Raw genomic sequence first — 18,426 nt, forward strand, 5'->3', positions numbered from 1 at the left:
AATCAGTTGTTGAAAAGATTTTTGGAGATGCTGATCAAAATGATTATTCTAAACGCGTGATTTTAACACCAACTAATGTTGATTCATTATCAATGAAGAAGTGCTTGAATGTCTGCCGGGTGAGGTCAAAATTTATTTAAGTGCTGATCAAATTGATACTGATGACCTTAATGAAAGAAATAACTTTCCTGTTGAGTTTTTGAACAGCTTAACTTCTTCAGGTATGCCACCTCATTGCTAAAAATTGAAAATTGGTTGTGTAATTTTGCTACTTAGAAATTTAGATCTCAAAGCTGGGTTATGAAATGGTACTTGAATGAAAGTTTGTGCTCTTCAAAATAATTATATTGATGCAGAGGTTTTGACAGGTGTTTCTGGTGCTAAATGGGTTTTTGTTCCTCGAATTCAGTTGGCTCTATCAGATTCTAATTTACCTTTTGTTCTGAAACGTCGTCAGTTTCCTGTCAGATTGGCTTATTCAATGACAATTAATAAAAGTCAAGGTCAAACATTTGATAGAGTTGGGGTATATCTCAAAAAACCGTGTTTCTCTCATGGTCAACTATTTGTTGCATGTTCAAGAACTAGGGCATTTAATAGTTTGTTTTTCAAAATTGATAAACATCTCATTCAAGATATGGTAGGTGAAAAGTGTTACACGAATAATGTTATATTTTTTTTATTACTTTAATATTTTTTTCATAGATTTTGATAAATATACCTGTCATTTAATATGTTTATATGTGTTATATGAAACCATATTTGTTTATAGCTAGCTGTATATATGTTTAAATTATGTTGTTTCCATGTTTTCAAAGTGGTTTGAGTTGGCATTATATTGAGCAAGATTGATAACCTTGCCAGCCAAGCGGTGTACTTATAGCAGAGGTGTGACTTGGCAGCATTTAGTGTCAGGCGGTTTTACTGTTTTAGAGCTAGGTTGTGTTGTCTAGCCTTTTTTAATTATTCTGGAAACACAATAATGTCTGTTAATGTTTAGCGTAATGTGTATGGGAGAATTTGCAACCTTGATCTTTAAATCTAGGGTGTTTTCATGTCCTAAATTTGAAGTAGTTGAATAACTAATATTTAATATAAAAACAAATATACTTTTATGTAGTTATATGTTTAGTAAAAAGATAAATATATAGTTAGGTTTAAATTGGTTTTCTACTTTTGCCTTTCATGTTTTAATACGGTTTGTTATTTTCGCTGGATTTTAGGATCAAGAGTGTAAATATTCTATTGTTATGTGTTATTGTTGTGATGTTTTGTGTTGATAGACTGCTTGGCTTGCCTTCACGTTGGTGTCTATTGTTAAAAATGAATAATAGGTAGTTTCATTATTGGAACTTACTGCTTTTATTTATTTACTAAAAGCCAAGACAACATTATGCTAAAAATGCAGTTTATATCTTGATTTTTTTTTTTTTTTTTTTAACCCTTAAATGCCCAAAGCAGCATAAAATGCTCAAAAAATTCTGATTTTTGGTACAAATAATCCTACTTGCTATAGAAAAGTGGGAAAAATTTTCCTTGTCATAAAATCGACGTCAATGCACTTTTTTGAGTTGTATCAAACCTGATACAACGGGCATAATTGTACTAATATTTTAAACAACTTTAATTTTTTTGACTTTATCTTAAGTGTTCTAGCCTATTTAACGTCCTAAGTTGAAGCAGACTTCAAATGATTGTAGATACTCAAATTATAGGGCCAGGGAATTTAAGGAATAAAGATAAATAATTACACTCAACAGTTAGAGGTTCACGAATGAAGAAGTGTCTTCTTTATTCGTGAACCTTTAATTGTTCCTAGAAAATAAATGTTACGCTTCCTCAATTCGACTATCAAACTATTCAAACATCATTGAAGTTGTGTTTATCAGGCAGTGAAGAAGTCAAATTGAGTACTACATCTGCACTGACAGCTAAACTTGTATCAAAAATGCTTTTTAACTTCCCTTGATTAATATCAAAGTCATACAAAAAGCCTGAAATGCCACTACGACCCCAAAGCTTGAACCCCCACTTATGTGACTTTTTAGGCAAGTACTGATGCAGTAGGGACTTCCCTTTAAAAGGAACCATTATCTCATCAACAGCGTGAAACTCTTCTGGTGAAATTCTCAGAAAGTTTTGGCGAAGCTCTTTCACCCACGTTTGTAACTTCCATATGCGGTCATTTGCTTTTTCTTCCTCGGCTATTTCTAAACTGTTTACAAAATGAATATTCCAAAGAATCATTTCAAATTTGTTCCTTCCCATAACTGAAGAAACCCCATCATAGGTCATAAATGTTTCCCAATATGATCTTCGACTTGGGAGTCTTACCAAACCCATCCTGAGAAATACACCAATAAACTTCTCAGTATCCTTTCTTAGTATGCTTTTTTCTGTACCTTTTGATTGCAAAATATAAATATTTGTTTGCTCTGTGGTGTTTTTCAGCATCTCATCACTAACAAACAATTTAAAATATTGAAAGGGTGTTTTTTCCATATCTGGTGTTGGTGTCATTCCAGGCTCCTTGAAGTTTACGTCATCTAGGGGTTCAAAGTTCTTACTTCTCCATATAAAAGTAGTTGGTGTAGTATTATTTTTGTTAATAGGTGTCTCATTAGCATTCTCAACTGGCCTTGATGCTATACATGCTAATGGCTCATCACCACTTGTTGAATCATATTCATTCTCACTTACTTCTTCAATATTAGTATTGGCTTCATCATTTCCCAAATCAAACTCATTGTCACTTTCATTACTCTCCCCAAAATCACTTTCTCCATCAAATACATAGTTTAAAATATCAGAGAGAGTTATCTTTTTATTTTCATTCATCTAAACAAACATACAATAAAACTTTTTTCTATATTTGTTTAAATGAATAAAGATAAAAACTTGAACTTTTTTGAAAAAGCTTTCATACTTAAACGGCAATTGTATCAAATTTGATACATACAAATGCAATTAGCAAATGTTATGCATATTTGATAACGAAAAGGCATGAAATAGTTTATAAAGTTTTCCTGCACCTTGATTCTAAAAAAAAAAAGTAAAAAACAGCACAAAAGTTTATAAAACCAATATGAAATAGAAGTAAAAACAACACTTGGTAAACACCACGTGAACCACTCCTCGCAAATGCCGTTTTCAAATGTTTACAAACTGAAAAATCTACCTGGATGAAAAGCACTAATTGTACAAAATCGAAAATTCACTTCTCACATTTGTAACAACGGGTGTTTTCAGATAAAAACAAGCTTCCATTTAAAAAATACAGTGGTTTAAAATTTGTGTATCAGATCTGATACCTGGGGTCATTAAGGGTTAAATTTATTTTAGTATTGTTAATCCTTTGCACTTCGAAACAGATTTTATAGTTACATTTTCGATAAATGTTTTTATTAACTGCCAGGTCAAAATAGGTTACTGTAAATAGGTAAATCGATTTTCAGTTTTTATGTGGTTTTTTTTTTTTCTTTAAGATTTACGATTGACGCATTTATACGATTTATAAAAAGAAAACCTGATTACCTTTTATTGTAAATTTTTGTCAGTTAAAATGATACAAATAGATGCAATTAGTTCAATTTTTTTTTATTTTTCTCTATTTTATGCCTCTATCATATTATATATATTCTCTATTTTATGCCTCTATTATAATTGTTGTACGTAACTTAGGGGATCTTTTTAAACAGGGGGTTAATTTGTAGTTTTACGCATTTGTCAAATATCGAGTTACTTAAATCTTATAAGGTGTTTAACTAATTAATTAGCTTAATTTTGATGAAAGAAAAATTCTTATATATGTTAAATTCTTAAATCATTGTTTCACATTTTATTATTCTGGTAAAAGGTCTTCATCAAAAACTTGATTACTCTTAATAAAAATAGCTCTATTCTCCTGACCACCATTAAGGCAAAAACGGGGAAGGGAGGTCCTTTTTTATTGTCAAAATATTTAAGAGAATTAAATTTCGAGTAACAAAAGGAATTTTTTGTAAATGGTAGCAAATTACCGTTTATTAATAACAAAGAGGCCATATATAAAAATGGTCAAATTAGTGCCTTAAATATTAATGGTCAAATGTTCAGTTATTTTTAATAAATTTATTTAGTTGTGTGCATTTAACGTTTTAAAGACAATATCCTCTTTTAAAGAAAAATGTATGAAGGGGATACCAAAAAATTAATAATTCATGTATAATTAACGTTCGCTTTATATTACTCTTATTAATTAAAATTCATGTTATAAAAAATATAACAAAAATTTAGCTTTTTTCGTCAATTTAAAGCAAGATAGAGTGTTATTATTTTCTGTCAGTAACTAAATACGTATTGTTTTGAACTTATTTATATCGAGGTAAATGGTTCTGCCTTACACTGATATGACATATGTCAGTTTTAAATTTCTCAAATAATGTTAAAAAATTGGTAAATTATTTTACCTCCGCATACTTTTTTTTTTAATTTTACAGATGGTTTAATTTTTTCAATTTGAAGGCGTTTTTCTAATTGGGTATTAGTTAAGGTTTCGCAACTTTAAATTGTGGAAAACAGCCACTATAAATTAAGTAACAGACCGACGATAACCCGTTTTACGGGTTGCTTTTTGCTAGTATTTACTAATAGCCCTTCACAATACTAAAATGCAAAATTTATTCGAATAAAACCCACTACGAAATCTAAGCTTTTGCATTACGGGTGACGAAGTCTTTCGAAGTTGAAGTTTCGAAGTGTACATTTGTAACTACGAAAATCGAAGTCAAAGTTTGGAAGTCATTCAAATCAAAATCGGACTTCGAAAATGTTCGAATTTTTTTTCGAAGTATTCCAAAATTTTGCTGATGTATATCAAACCCAGTTTTAGACCATTTTTAATGGATTTAAAAGTGTAAAAATTATGCAAAACAGAAAAGTAAATGTGTAAAACTTTTTTTTAGATTTTCTTCTTTGTAACAACTATTATTGCTTGAAATTGATTTGTATTACAATTTACAGATGTACAAATTAAGTTTAATCACCAGAAATATCAATGGAACCACTGTTTGTTCGGATCCTCTTGTTTTGTTGTAGTGGAGTGACAGCAGATTGATCTTTTTGGTAGGTCTTGGATTTCCTTTCTGTTTCCTCTTCTGCTGTTTCAATTGTCAAAGCAGATCGTGTAATATTCATCTTTCCAATGTTGGTTTTGAGGTAAACAATTTTGTCAACATTTTGGGGACCCAATTTTGTTCTTGAATCAGTGACCACACTGCCTGCAGCTGAGAAAACTCTTTCACTTGATGCAGAAGTTAAAGGAACGGCCAAGTATTTTCTTGCAGCTTGGGAAAGTAGTGGAATCATTTTTACATGGGCTTCCCACCACTTTAGGATATCAGTGTTTGAGGAATCGGGTCGAGGGAGACCTTTGTATGTGTATAAATCAATTTCAATTTTTAACTTTCCATCCCTGAACAGATTTTCTTCTCCAGACATTTCTAATGCCATTTTTTCAGCTTCGTCAAGGTCAGTGGTTCCCAACCTTTTTTAACCCATTCCCCAAATTATATATCATAAAATCTCCATGGACCCCTTTGCTTTTAAAAATTATTACAAGGCGAACATTTTAATAATGTAATTTTTATTCATCAGCACAACATTTTATTCAAGGTATTTTTTAATAGAATAGACTATCTATGACCCAAAAATATTTTATCTTAGTTAATATATGATACAAAAACTGGTCAATGTGAATTCTGGCACTGCTTACCAGCAATTAATATCTGAAAATCTGGTTTAGTTTTTGATAGAGCACATCTAATATCTGCATCAATTTCAAGTCTATTTCTTTTTTTGGTTTTTATAGATAACATGGCTGAAAACCCTGCTTCGCACAAATATGATGTTGAAAAAGGAATAAGGGCTTTAAGTGCAATTGTTAAACACAATGGATATAAATTCCTCATTTTCAACCAGAAGTTATTTAATGGTGTTATTTTGAAGTGATCCTTAGCAGTGGTATCATTCTTTAACTCTATAAATTCTTCTTGTGCTTCCTCATTCACATTTTTCACATCACAAGAAAATGGTGATATAATTACTTCACTGCTCAAAAGGTTCACATCTGGAAAATAGTTACCAAATTCATTAATCAAATTATCTAGGTGACAAAGTATTTCTATCTTTATAACTTCGGGAAGCATGTTATTTCCAATTACGCTATTTAAATTTTGAAACATTATCAAATTTCCATTATTAATTCTAGTCTTATACAGTTTTCTTCTGTGCTATTATATATGAAACCTTATAAGATGCTTCTACTATATTCTGTTGAGTTTGGTGAATAATCCCAGTTTTATCCAACTTACATCTCTTCAGTGATTCAAATTTTCTTTTGAAAAAATCAGAATCTTTTGTTCGAAGATCAGGATGGCACTTATTCAAATAAATAGCAAGCTTTGAGGGTTTCATAGAGTCATTTCCTAGTACTTTATAACAAATAACACACTGTGGGTAGCAAATGGTTTCTTTTAGCATGTAGGTAAAACCATATTTCATATATTCATCTGAATATGACCTTTTTTTACTTTTAGACATCTAAAGAATTTTAAAAATAATATAAAATAATGTAATATATTAACTCGAGATTTGTATAATTCATTTGAGAGTAGTATATTCTCGACTGTTTAAAGAAAATAATACAAATTACTTTCTTTCAAACCAATTAGTTAGGAAAAAATATTTTTACCATAAGATAAGATAATTTTATATAGCATTTAAAATTAACGGATGTAAGAATAATATAAAGTATTTATTGTTTCATAGTGGTCCGCAAGTCATTGACGGTTAACGTCGAATTGGCTTACACAGATTTTGTGCAACATGTTGTCTAGCATGAATTACATTTTGAATTTAAGATTTATTTGTTTCTTTAAGACAGAGAAAAATACCAAAACTAAAATTCAATAACTCAAATTTATTTTGAATTTACGTTTACCTTGTGGTCCGTTTCAAAAGTTCATATGGACCCCCAGGGGTCCATGGACCACCGGTTGGGAACCACTGGTCAAGGTCAAAGCCAAACCCTGTCAGATTAAGGGAAGCATTCCTGATTTGGGACAAAATTTCTTGATGACTTGGATACTCTTTCAGCAACTTGTCCTTGAGCCCTTCCAAATCACCATACTTTATCACCAATGCACCCTTGAAGAAGGGGTGGAGAAAATTTCCCATGGCATGATAGTGATTCTTTGTTCTACTGTTTGGAAATCGCCTATTCAGCTCACCAATCAGAATTTGGACAAAATCTTTTGTGGGAGATTGTATGTCTGATTGAGCAATGGAGTTTAGCTTCATCTGAAGGTTGATCAGTTGGCTGCAGGCAAGATGAAGTGTAGGATGCTTGTCAACAGAAAAGGCCTTACTGACTTTCAAGAATGAATCCAAGATGTGTTGAACTTCCGCCAAAAGTAAAAACTGACTCTCTGACGGGATGACATCAGCAAATTCACATTTACTGTCTCTCATTTCTTCAAGGACTTCTCTCAACCGAATTACAGAGTTGATTATCATGGACTTCGAGTTCCATCTAGTCGAGCAGTCTGTGATGATCTTGACGTAAGAAACTAAAAATAGAAAAACAAAAAATAAATATTAAGTGTCACAATTATTTGCATGTGTGAGGAGGAGGAGGGGGGTGGACAATATTTCAGTGTTTATGAGGTGTGAAATGTTAATTTTTAACGAATACTTTTATTAAATTAAAAGTTTTAATATTAGACCAAAATATTATTAATACTACCTTCATTCTCTTGACTTCTGTGAACCTTTGCAGAGAGATCCTGGGCTTGTTTGATTGCCTTGTAAATGTCGTTGTCGTCTTCCTCAGAAGATTGGGACGTCCCATTGTGGCTTGAAGACTTAAAAATTTTCTTTCCGTTGGCTTTTTGTAGCGCTAAGTTAATCAAATGATCAGCGCAAAGCAGGGTATTGTATTGTTATTATCAATACAATGTTAATGTATGTATAGTGATGGCAGAGATAATAAAAGGAGACTCAACAACATTAATAAAAACGCTTTTCTTCCTTAAGACCAATATTATTCTTAAACATACAAGCACACTAACACGGTTCCGTGTTACGTTACACACAAAAAATATAAGAGAAGAAGCATAGCTGCTTAAGCATACTCAGAACACAACACTCCCCCCCCCCCCCCCCCCGTTAACTAATTAACTACGAAAAGGGGAGTGTCACTTTCATCAATAAATTTAACGTTTATGTTCGCAGCACTACATTCAATCGGGTAAAGTTTGTTAACCGGCCTATTTATACTTTTATACTCGTTGTTCTGCTTGTAACGTACCGTAGCGCTTCTGACTTCTTTGTCAGAAGAAAGATTCACTTCGTCTATGATTCCAACTTTCCATAAAATTCGCGACTTTGGGGCATCGTCAATTAAGACAACATCTCCGCATTTGATTTGTCCAGATCCATTACCTTTGGAGACTTTGTGGTGTTCACGTAAATCCTTTAAATATTCTTCTTTCCAACGTGTTCTAAAATGACTTAAGACCATATTAACGTGTTTATGTTGTTCAATTATTTCGACTTGTTCACAATTCCTTGAATCTTCGGCTATCGCTTCCAGATTTAACTTCCGACCAAACACTAAATCGTTAGGAGTGAGCACTTTGTCACCAACCTCTTCATAAACGAATGTCAATGGTCGGTTATTGATGACGCATTCGACTTCTTGAATGACTGTCATCAATTCTTCATAGGTTAGTCTAGAATTGGTAAGTACTTTCTTTAAACACCTCTTTGTTGATCGTACAAGTCTTTCGAATATTCCACCCCACCGGGGGGCGGCCGCTACATTGAAACGCCATTTGATTGACTTAGATGCGACAAAAGCTTGAGTTTCCTCCGCTGTGAACTGCGTGCCATTATCCGACAAAATCTCCGACGGAACGCCACGTTTTGCAAAGAATCGTCGCAGACCACGAATAGTTGCTGTCGCTGAACAATCGGGAACTAAATCTAACACAAGTGCACGGGAACTGCAGCATGTAAACAAAAATATCCAGACTTTATGCAAAGTGCTAGACCCATGTATTGATTTTACATATAAAGGTCCAGCATAATCTACTCCAGTATACTTAAAGGCATCACTGTGTCACGAAATGACTGTTAATTAGGGATGCGCCGAACATTCGGCAAAACCGAACGTTCGGCTATTTTGCCGAACGTTCGGTTCGGCCGAACCTTAGCAAAGGTTCGGCCAATAATGCAAATTTGGAAATCATCATACATTTACCTAAATATAAATAAAACTTAACTCATTCGTACCATAGCTACAGTTTAAATGGATAGAGTTTTTATTAAAAAATGCGTACCCATTGAACATAGAAGGACATAAGATTTTATAAATGTATTTCAATACATTTTTAGTTTAAATTTTATTATGTATTTTCAATAAAGAATAAATTTAATCGGACCAAATGGAATAACAGATTTACCAAAACTATTACTTGACTAAAATAATTGTAAAACAAATACCCCTACATCAATTGGGTATTGTTTTATTTCATCACAAAAATCTAATATTATAAAATCACCATTTGCTAATCTTAAAATAAGAAATTGGAATTTAAACGAAAAAGATATTTTATTGATTTTAAGTTTGTTAAACATGATGCCTATTGTTGCTGGGTAAAATAAATTAATTTTTCTACAGAGAAATTCTTACAAGCTTGCTACTCAACTGGTTTAACTGATAAAAAATATTTGAATGAAACAAACTTAGGGAAACGCATTATTATGGAGTTCCATAATAACGCTCCAATTAAGTGTTTTGTTATTAATGTATAATTTTATTATGTAATAGTAATAAAAATCACGAATCAATAACTTTAGAAAAATAAAATGTCAAAAACATGAAAATCAGTAATCACTTGTTGCTCTCAAGTTATAATGTATAAACATTAATTTTTCACCATTTTCTGGTGATAGTCTGTTTCTACTTGGTTCATAAATGTTGCCACCTGTACTAAAAAGTCTTTCACTTTCAACAGAAGAAGGTGGTGCTGAAAGAAACCTTTGGGCTATTTTCATTAAATTTTATAAAGAGTTTCCACAATTTTTCCACCATAAAAGAGGACTTTCTTTTTCCATAACAAGAGGGAGTTTTAAATAATCTTCAATCTCCATGTTGATCATTTGCACATTAGAGTGTGATCTTTTAAACCTTTTGCTATCTTTAGTAATTGAAAAATTGGAATCACATTCATTTATAGTTGTCAGTTTGGAAACTAGCCGAAAACATTCAATAAATTTTGGATACACTGGTTTCACAAACACCTCATTTGTGTCACCTACTGCGGGTCCTTCACAATCCGAATCAGAGGATTCAAGTTCTAAATTATGTTGCTGTATTTCTTGCATCTGCTCATTTAGCCAATTTTTTATTACATTTTCATCTTCCTTTTGATACATTAATTTATATCTAGGATCACAAAAGGTGGAAAGACATAACTACTTATCATGTAAAAATGTACTCAGTCTTTTGTCTACTGACTCTTTCAATTGTTCAACTAAAGTATTTATACTTAAAAAAGCCTCACAAACTAATGCTTGATTAAAAAATACTTTAAGAGCCATAATCGAAGGAATAACATCTGATAAAAATGCTTCACGTTTGCTGAGATTAACGGTTAAAGTTTTAAATGGTTCTAAAATATGAAAAACTTTATCTAATAAACTCCATTGGTATGAACTTAATGTTGATTGGGTAGCATGATCAGCTGTATAAGTTGCCAAAGGAACTCTTTGATCAAGCATCCTTTCAATCTTATTGTAGGAACTATTCCATCTTGTAGCAACATCTTGTATTAACCTATGCTTATTTGTACCAAGTTGTTCCTGAATTGCTTCTAATTTTGCTGCTGCTGTTGGTGAATGGTGAAAATGTGTTGCCAGACGTCTGCAACAAACTAAAATTTCTTTCACAGATTGTTGCGACAAAATTGAGTCATGTATACATAACTGTATTGTATGTATAAAACATGGCATTGACATAAAACCACTGTCTCTAACACCAGCTACCATATTGGCAGCATTATCTCGTAAAACAATGTGAATTTTTTTGTTTGGAATTTCAAAACTTAGCAAGCCTTTATGTAAATACTCACTTATATTTTTTCCTGTGTGACTTTCTGGAAAATGCATAACTCTGAGTACTGCTCTCTAATGGGAAAATTCATTATTGAGCCAGTGTGCTGTCATGCTTATGAACGCAACATTTGAACTATTTGCTGTCCAAATATCAGATGTAAGGGAGATATAACTGGCAGCAGATATATTACTCTTGATTGAATTAAACAGATTACCATATATTTGTGGTACAATATTTTCACTAAAGTAACTCCTACTGGGTATTTGGTAATTAGGGCATATCTCTTCAATTAGTTTTCTAAAACCAAGATCTTCTACAATTGTGTATGGTTGAATATCCAACACCATCATTTCTCCAATGCGATTGTGAATCTTGATTGCTCTATGGTCATTAATATCCCACAACCTTTTTTTATTTATACTCTCTACTAATGTTAATTGTTTTTTTATTTCTGGATCACTTGATGTAGAAACGGTTGATGTTTCAATAAATTTTTTTTTATCAGACTCTTTTTCAGCCAATAAATACTCTACAAGGTGTTTTTTTTTTAAATGGCGCCTAATTGCACTAGTGGTAAATGTTTTTGGACAATTCCCACCTCTCGAGATTATTGCTTTGCATAGTAGGCAGATACAAAAACGAATGTCTTTCTTAGAAACTTCAAAATATTTCCACACAGCACTTTTAAAAGACATTTTTTCAGAAGACATTGTTTTATACTTTTACAAGATTAAAATGTTATTACTAAATTATAAAAAAGAGGTTTAACCAAAAATAAAGCATTTTAAATTTAAACTGTGTAAAAATATCTTAAAATATAACCAACATGTTACATATTATGTTATTTTATCCTTTACGTTATATGTTATACATTTATTTATATTACCTAACTTTAATAATTGTATTAATTATTTTTTTCAAAAAAAATCGTTAACATTTTTGTTTACACTACAAATAGAAATGTTAACATTTCTTTTCTTTACACCACAAACAATCATCCAATAATAAATTAACTTTTCAAAGTTACTTTATAATTTTTCAAACAAAATTTATAAACCCTTACTAATGTTTTAACAAACACGTTAAATGTTTAATAACACAATTTTTCAAAACTAATGTTTTGATTCAAAAATAGCAAGAGTTCGGTTGCCGAACCGTTCGGTGTTTGGTAAAATATCATGGCCGAACGTTCGGATTCGGTGTTCGGCGAAAAATTGAGTTCGGCGCATCCCTACTATTAATTCGAACCTCTTGTACCGAGAAAACCCTTTGGAGGTTTGAGAGTACACATGTGTAGAATTACACTAGAGTTGGTTTTGAAATCTTTCATCATTGTCCGAGAAAGAAAAATCAGTTTAAAGTTTCTAATTTTATGCTTATTTAATAAGGTCAATAAACTAAGAGTTTTTTTTTCTTTCTCAAAAAAACTGTCTATTTTGGTTATTTGTTTTACAAATAGTACATACAAAATATTTTAGCAAAAAAATAATTAACTAGAAAATTCCGGGAAAAACCTGCAAACAGTTTAGAAACCGTTTTAAAAGAACAAGGTGTGCGTCATTTTTCAAAATGCCTAACCAAGCAAAAACTCATGAAGACAACAGGAAAACTGTCTGTTTTCTCTGTATGAACAAAGCTAACAGGCAGCTGACTGATTTTATGATTAAACGCAGTCAAGAAATTTTGGGCCAAAGAATCAACTTTGAAGACCAAAGAGTACCAATTGGAATCTGTGAAAACTGTCGAGTAAGTCTCAGAAGAAAAGGTGAAGGGAGAGATGTCCAACTTCCTTCCTTGCCAGACTATCAAAACATAAAGATCCGTCCTGCAACAAGAGAATCAGCATGTGATTGCTTGATTTGTAGTGTGGGAAAAGCAAAATTCAGAAGCCCTCAGATAAGTGGAGCAACAAACACTGCCAGTCAGCTTATAGAACAGCCAATTGTTGAGAAAAGATGTTCAGCATGCTTTTCATTGATAGGAAGAGGCATCCCTCATGTCTGTACTAAAGCAATGTTACGACAGAACTTACTCGAAGTTGCAGAAAAGGACAAAAAAGCAGCAGAAAGAGTGGCTGTTTCTGTAATTGCCAACAAAGTTCCTTCCCCCCATGGCACTGTCCGTCTCAATCAAGGAGTAGGAAGTCCCTTTCCAGTAACTCCAGGTAAAAACTGTACTTTTTAAACAAAAAAACTTTTGTCAAAGGGCATAGCAATAAAATATACACTATGAATTTCGGAAATGATTCAATGGTAACTTTCTGTGATTTTTCGCAGGTCCATCGCGACAAAGAGAATTATTTCCTTCATCTACACCCACCTTGACTGCATAACATCTAGTACAAGTTCAAAACCAGATTGGTCTTTCAAATAGAGGAATGAATATGCTTGCTTCAACTCTAAACAAAGTAGTTCCACAGCGTGTTGTGGAGAAAAATTTCAGAGAAAAGTTTGAATATCTTGGAAAGCAACTTTCTGACCTCTTTGTCACCTCAGAAATTACTGATACATCCAAAAGCACTAGCCAAGAGTCTAAACATTTATTGGTGTACTGCAATGAAATGGAGTCATTAAGAAACACTGTTGCTGAAGTCAGAGGCCTTCAGTCAGACCAGCTTATTAAGGTGGGAATAGATGGTGGAGGCGGGTTCGTGAAAGTATCTTTTGGTATTATGAGCTTAGAAACACCAGATACTTCTCCTCCATCAAAGGAACCTCTCTTTAAAAATTTCAAAGACTCAGGAGTGAAGCGTTAATTTTTGGTGGCCATTGCAGAAAATGTCTCTGAAAACTATGACAATGTCAAACAAATCCTGGATAAACTGTGTTTAGAGAGAATGTCTTTTGTGTTGTCATGCGACATGAAGCTTGCTAATATAATTTGTGGCTTTCAATCTCACTCTAGTGCACACCCTTGCACCTGGTGTGACATTGAGTCAAAGAATCTTCATCACAGTGTTGAGCTTCGAACATTTGGCTCCATTCGTTCTGATTTTGAAGGCTTCCAAGCAGCCGGTGCCCAAACAAAAAAGGCAAGGGACTTTCAAAATGTTGTTCACCAGCCAATAATAAGACTTTCTGATGATACTCTTGTCCTAGATTTTATTCCTCCTATAGAACTTCACGTACTTATTGGTGTTGTGAACCACCTCTTTAAGAATCTCTGTCAGGTTTGGCAAAATGCAGATGAGTGGCCAAAGATGATCAACATTCAACAACAACCTTTTCATGGAGGACAATTTGCTGGCAATGAGTGTAGAAAGCTTTTGAGAAATGTTGACTCACTTCAACAACTTGCAGAGAAGCATGCTTGCTTTTTGGCATTTCCATTTATTGAAACCCTCAGAAAATTTGATGCTGTTGTTCATGCCTGCTTTGGGAATACACTCCAACAGAACTATTGTGAGCTTATTGAAGAGTTTAAAGCTTCCTATCTCAACCTTCCAAACACAAGAGATACCCCCAAAGCACATGCTGTTTTCTTCAATGTGACACAGTTTATTGATCGCCACAACCACTCTCTGGGCATCTTTTCTGAGCAAGCCACAGAGTCACTTCACCACAACTTCAGTCTTCATTGGCAACGTTTCAAGAGGCCAGCCATCCATCGGGATTATCCCAGGAATCTTCGAAACTGTTTGATCGAGTATAAAAGTAAACATTTATTTTGATTTCTATTTGTGGAAGAGACATTTACAGTTATTAATGACATATGCTATGTAAGAGTTTAATAAAGGCTTGCTTCTTAATCAATTGAGTAGAATAATTTTGTATAAGTATCTAGAATCATTAATGTTTTTCACAGCTTGAATTTCAAAGCTGAAAGTAGAAAACTGTTTGTCTTTCAAGAATAGTTTGTATGTATTTTTTTTGTTTTTGCTTTGTTTAGAGTTGCAAACACATTATATGTTGAAGAAATTTATATGTTATAATAGAGAACAAGATTTTTTTAAAGAAATTATTTTTTTGTAAAATTTTTATTCTGAGCAATAAAATTAAAAACTTTAAACTGATTTTTCTTTCTCGGACGATGATGAAAGATTTCAAAAGCAACTCTAGTGTTATTCTACACATGTGTACTCTCAAACCTCCAAAGGGTTTTCTCGGGACAAGAGGTTCGAATTAAAAGTCATTTTGTGACACTGTGGCATGTTCGTTATTCAAACGACTCACAGGCAACGGTGGAGAAATAGGATAAAGGTATGGCTTCCCTTCAAACTTTCTACAAAGAAAACATTTCCGGATTAAACTTTGAATTAAACATCTAGCCTTGGGAACCCAGAACTTATTTCTTAACTCATTCAGTGTTTCTTTCACACCATTGTGTTTCACGAGGACATGACAGTGCAAAATAATTAGCTTTGAAAGATAACAGCTCCGAGGTAGAAATATCGGAAACTTTGCATTGTATGGAACTGGAGCATTCTTTAAGCGTCCTTCACATCGAACGATGCCGTCCACTTCAACTAAGCGCAAATCTTGCCGCAACTGTTTGTAGCTCGATGCAGTCATAACGTCACGTTGAACATGTTTGATCCACATAATAATTGCTTTTTCTCGTTCATCACTTAATAAAGTTAAGATTTTCAAACCATTTAGTTTTCTGAATCTCAATTTCAAATTATTCACAAAACGTAATATCCAGGCTGTGACTCTTAATAAACGTTCATAGTTATTAAATTTTTTTATGTCAATAAAGGAAAGGTCTAGATAATGTACACTGCTTGAAACAATGCAAGTTAATTCTTCAGGCATTTTGGTACTTTCAAAAATTAAATCATAAACTGGCCATGCAACTGTTATACTATTTTAAAAAATCTGGGCCCTTAAACCAAAAACAATTATCTTTAAAATTATTTAAAGATGATCCACGTGAAATAATATCTTCAGGATTCCGATGTGTTTCTACATACTTCCATGACTCAATGCCATAAAGTTCTCTAATTTAAGAAGTCTATTGTGAACAAAAGGTTCATATTTCTTAGCTGAATTGTTAATCCAATGAAGGCAAATTGTTGAATCAGTCCAACAAATAATCCGAGAAATGTTATACACACTTTCAAGCTCTTTTTCAACATTAATCATCAATTTGGCTAGTAATAAAATAGCACTAAGTTCAAGACGAGGTATAGTTGTTTTACTTAATGAGGCTACCCTTGATTTAGAGGCAATCAAAGTAGAACAAGAATCTGTCTCATCAAAAATTCGAATATAGATACAACATCCATATGCCTTATTGCTTGCATCGGAGAAACCATGAAGTTCGAGTTTATAGTTATGCAAAAAATTTGAAGAGTTAATATACCACCGTGGAACCATCACATTGCTTGAAGAAAGAAAGTCATTTAAAATAGATTGCCACTCGGTTAAATTTTCTCCATCAAGGTAATCTTCCCAACTCATCTTGCTAACACTTAAATTTTGGAACAAAACTTTTAATTTAACTACTACTGGATTTGTAAGTCCTAATGGATCATATATACTTGCAACAAATTTAAGAGCTTCTCTTTTCCTTGGAATATCAACTGCCATCTTCATTAAATCTTTAAAGCAAAAAATTAGAATATCCTTTTGTTTGTCCCAGGAAATACCAAGGACCTTAGTTTCAGGTTTAGGTGTAAAATCACTTTCACAAAAGACATCTTCTAATACCTTAGAATTTGATTCGAATTTTCGAAGGTTGAAACCGCCTTCCTTTAATATCGATTTACACCACCTATAAAAGTTTATGCCATCATTAACTTCATCAGTGCAAGAGTTCAAATCATCCACATGAAGGCTTTGTAAAAGTTTAAGAACGTAAGAGGGATAACTGTTTAAATACTTTTCCACATGTAACTTTAAAGTAGCATTAAGCAAAAACGGTGAAGAAGTAACAACAAACAAAACTCTGCAAAGACGAAATGTTGCAAGCTTTGCATCAGATAACATATTAAAATGAAGGTTTTCAATGTCATCAAACCATAAAAATCGTACATAATCACGACACATTTCACTAAGTCCAACTTGAAGAAACGCTTTATCAGCCAGAAAGGCAAATTATTTTGAACGGAAACGTAAAAGACTTCCAAATAATGATGTTGTCAAACTTGGGCCTGCATGAAGACATAGTCATAGTATTTAAATAGTCTGGAAACGCGGGCCGTTTTCTCATAACACTTAAGTTCCTTTCAATACTAGTGCTCAGACTACTTTAGAGTGCATCAAATTGTAAACATAGTACTTAGCTGCTATTTAATTTCATTTACTCTGTGATAAATATTGAAAATGCCAGGAGCCCATTGCGCTATATTTGGTTGTTCAGTATCAAGAAATCATGTTGGATTGTCTATAATTCGTATTCCAACAAAAGATGACGAATATAGCGCAAACTAGAGACAGAAGTTAATAAGTGTAATTACACATGACAGAGTGATTGACAAAGGATTAAAAGCTCAAATCGAAAAAAGAAATCTTTATATTTGTGAACGTCATTACACAAAGGATCAACTTCTTCGTCGTGAGTAAATTGCAACATTTTATATATTCAATATATCTGCTGCTTCAAGAAATTGGTTTGTATATGCCATATAATTATAATATATGGAAGCATTTCATTGACTGTATAATTAGATGGATGACTTCAGATATAATACGTTATCTTCAAAATATATTTATTTGAAATGTTAGCTAATAGAGCCTTATAAACTTTATATTTTATATAAAGTTTACTTAGCTGGATTAGTTGACAAATATTATATCAGTATTAAAATTGTGTTGGTATCTATACTGGAAACAAGAAAATTCAGGTACATTTTTATAATTTTAGATGATTTAAAAACTACACTTATTCCTGGATCAATACCAAAAATAAATTTACCACAAAAAAGTTTTTCTATTTCAAGGTAAAATAAAATTATTTTGAAAAATAATAAAGAATATATATATATAAATATATATATATAATATATATATATATATATATATATATATATATATATATATATATATATATATATAAGCTTGAAAATAGTTTTTTGTTTATACTGTTGTATAATTGCAAATAAACTACTTGAATTGATAATTTTATTTTAAGCACAACATCTCGTAAATCTGCAGAAATCATAGTTGATAAGAAATCCAATTTAAATGCTCAACCAAACTCAATCCAGGAATGTTACAAATCAATGGAAGAATTTACTAAGCGTATAATACATCTTAATCTTCCTTCTGGTTGGAATATAAATAATAATATTTCTCACGTTTATATTTTTGAAAAAGATGAAATTC

General features: G+C 32.2%; 4 protein-coding genes and 1 long non-coding RNA gene across 5 annotated transcripts; 1 reads left to right on the forward strand and 4 right to left on the reverse strand.

Annotated features, from left to right (window-relative positions):
- Nucleotides 1-5,726: 5,726 nt before the first annotated feature.
- Nucleotides 5,727-6,221, reverse strand: LOC149880039 (protein ZBED8L-like). The gene has a single exon (XM_090069974.1). The coding sequence runs from the start codon at nt 6,219-6,221 to the stop codon at nt 5,727-5,729; it is 495 nt and encodes a 164-aa protein (XP_089926100.1).
- Nucleotides 6,222-6,249: 28 nt separating this feature from the next.
- LOC149880040 (uncharacterized) lies at nt 6,250-10,098 on the reverse strand. Its single transcript, XM_090069975.1, has 4 exons — nt 9,968-10,098; nt 9,544-9,613; nt 8,222-9,142; nt 6,250-6,579 (listed from the first exon to the last, which is right to left on the reverse strand). Exons 1-4 carry the CDS (start codon nt 10,096-10,098, stop codon nt 6,250-6,252), a joined length of 1,452 nt encoding a protein of 483 aa, XP_089926101.1.
- Nucleotides 10,099-15,279: 5,181 nt separating this feature from the next.
- LOC149880041 (uncharacterized) lies at nt 15,280-15,912 on the reverse strand. Its single transcript, XM_090069976.1, has one exon. The coding sequence runs from the start codon at nt 15,910-15,912 to the stop codon at nt 15,280-15,282; it is 633 nt and encodes a 210-aa protein (XP_089926102.1).
- Nucleotides 15,913-16,062: 150 nt separating this feature from the next.
- Nucleotides 16,063-17,148, reverse strand: LOC145191530 (uncharacterized). Its single transcript, XM_090069977.1, has one exon. The coding sequence runs from the start codon at nt 17,146-17,148 to the stop codon at nt 16,063-16,065; it is 1,086 nt and encodes a 361-aa protein (XP_089926103.1).
- A 387-nt stretch (nt 17,149-17,535) lies between these two features.
- Nucleotides 17,536-18,352, forward strand: LOC149880042 (uncharacterized). The gene is made up of 3 exons (XR_016446287.1): nt 17,536-17,656; nt 17,966-18,041; nt 18,233-18,352. It is a non-coding gene; the product is annotated as an uncharacterized LOC149880042 (long non-coding RNA).
- Nucleotides 18,353-18,426: the final 74 nt, after the last annotated feature.

The sequence above is a fragment of the Hydra viridissima genome, unplaced genomic scaffold (genome assembly GCF_058129835.1).
Source record: "Hydra viridissima isolate aposymbiotic clone 2 unplaced genomic scaffold, HvirCarnegie_v1 scaffold_13, whole genome shotgun sequence".
NCBI classification, from domain to species: domain Eukaryota; kingdom Metazoa; phylum Cnidaria; class Hydrozoa; order Anthoathecata; family Hydridae; genus Hydra; species Hydra viridissima.

Bases quoted from the DNA above. Each gene is read 5' to 3' on its own strand.
- LOC149880039 (XM_090069974.1), bottom strand. From the start codon at position 6,221: ATGTTTCAAAATTTAAATAGCGTAATTGGAAATAACATGCTTCCCGAA.
- LOC149880040 (XM_090069975.1), bottom strand. From the start codon at position 10,098: ATGAAAATAGCCCAAAGGTTTCTTTCAGCACCACCTTCTTCTGTTGAA. The intron at 9,143-9,543 runs GTATTTGTTTTA...GATGCCTTTAAG, and splicing joins AATACCCAATTGATGTAGGG to TATACTGGAGTAGATTATGC. The intron at 6,580-8,221 runs GTAGTTAATTAG...AAAATTCTTTAG, and splicing joins AAAGTGACACTCCCCTTTTC to ATGTCTAAAAGTAAAAAAAG.
- LOC149880041 (XM_090069976.1), bottom strand. From the start codon at position 15,912: ATGCCTGAAGAATTAACTTGCATTGTTTCAAGCAGTGTACATTATCTA.
- LOC145191530 (XM_090069977.1), bottom strand. From the start codon at position 17,148: ATGTGTCGTGATTATGTACGATTTTTATGGTTTGATGACATTGAAAAC.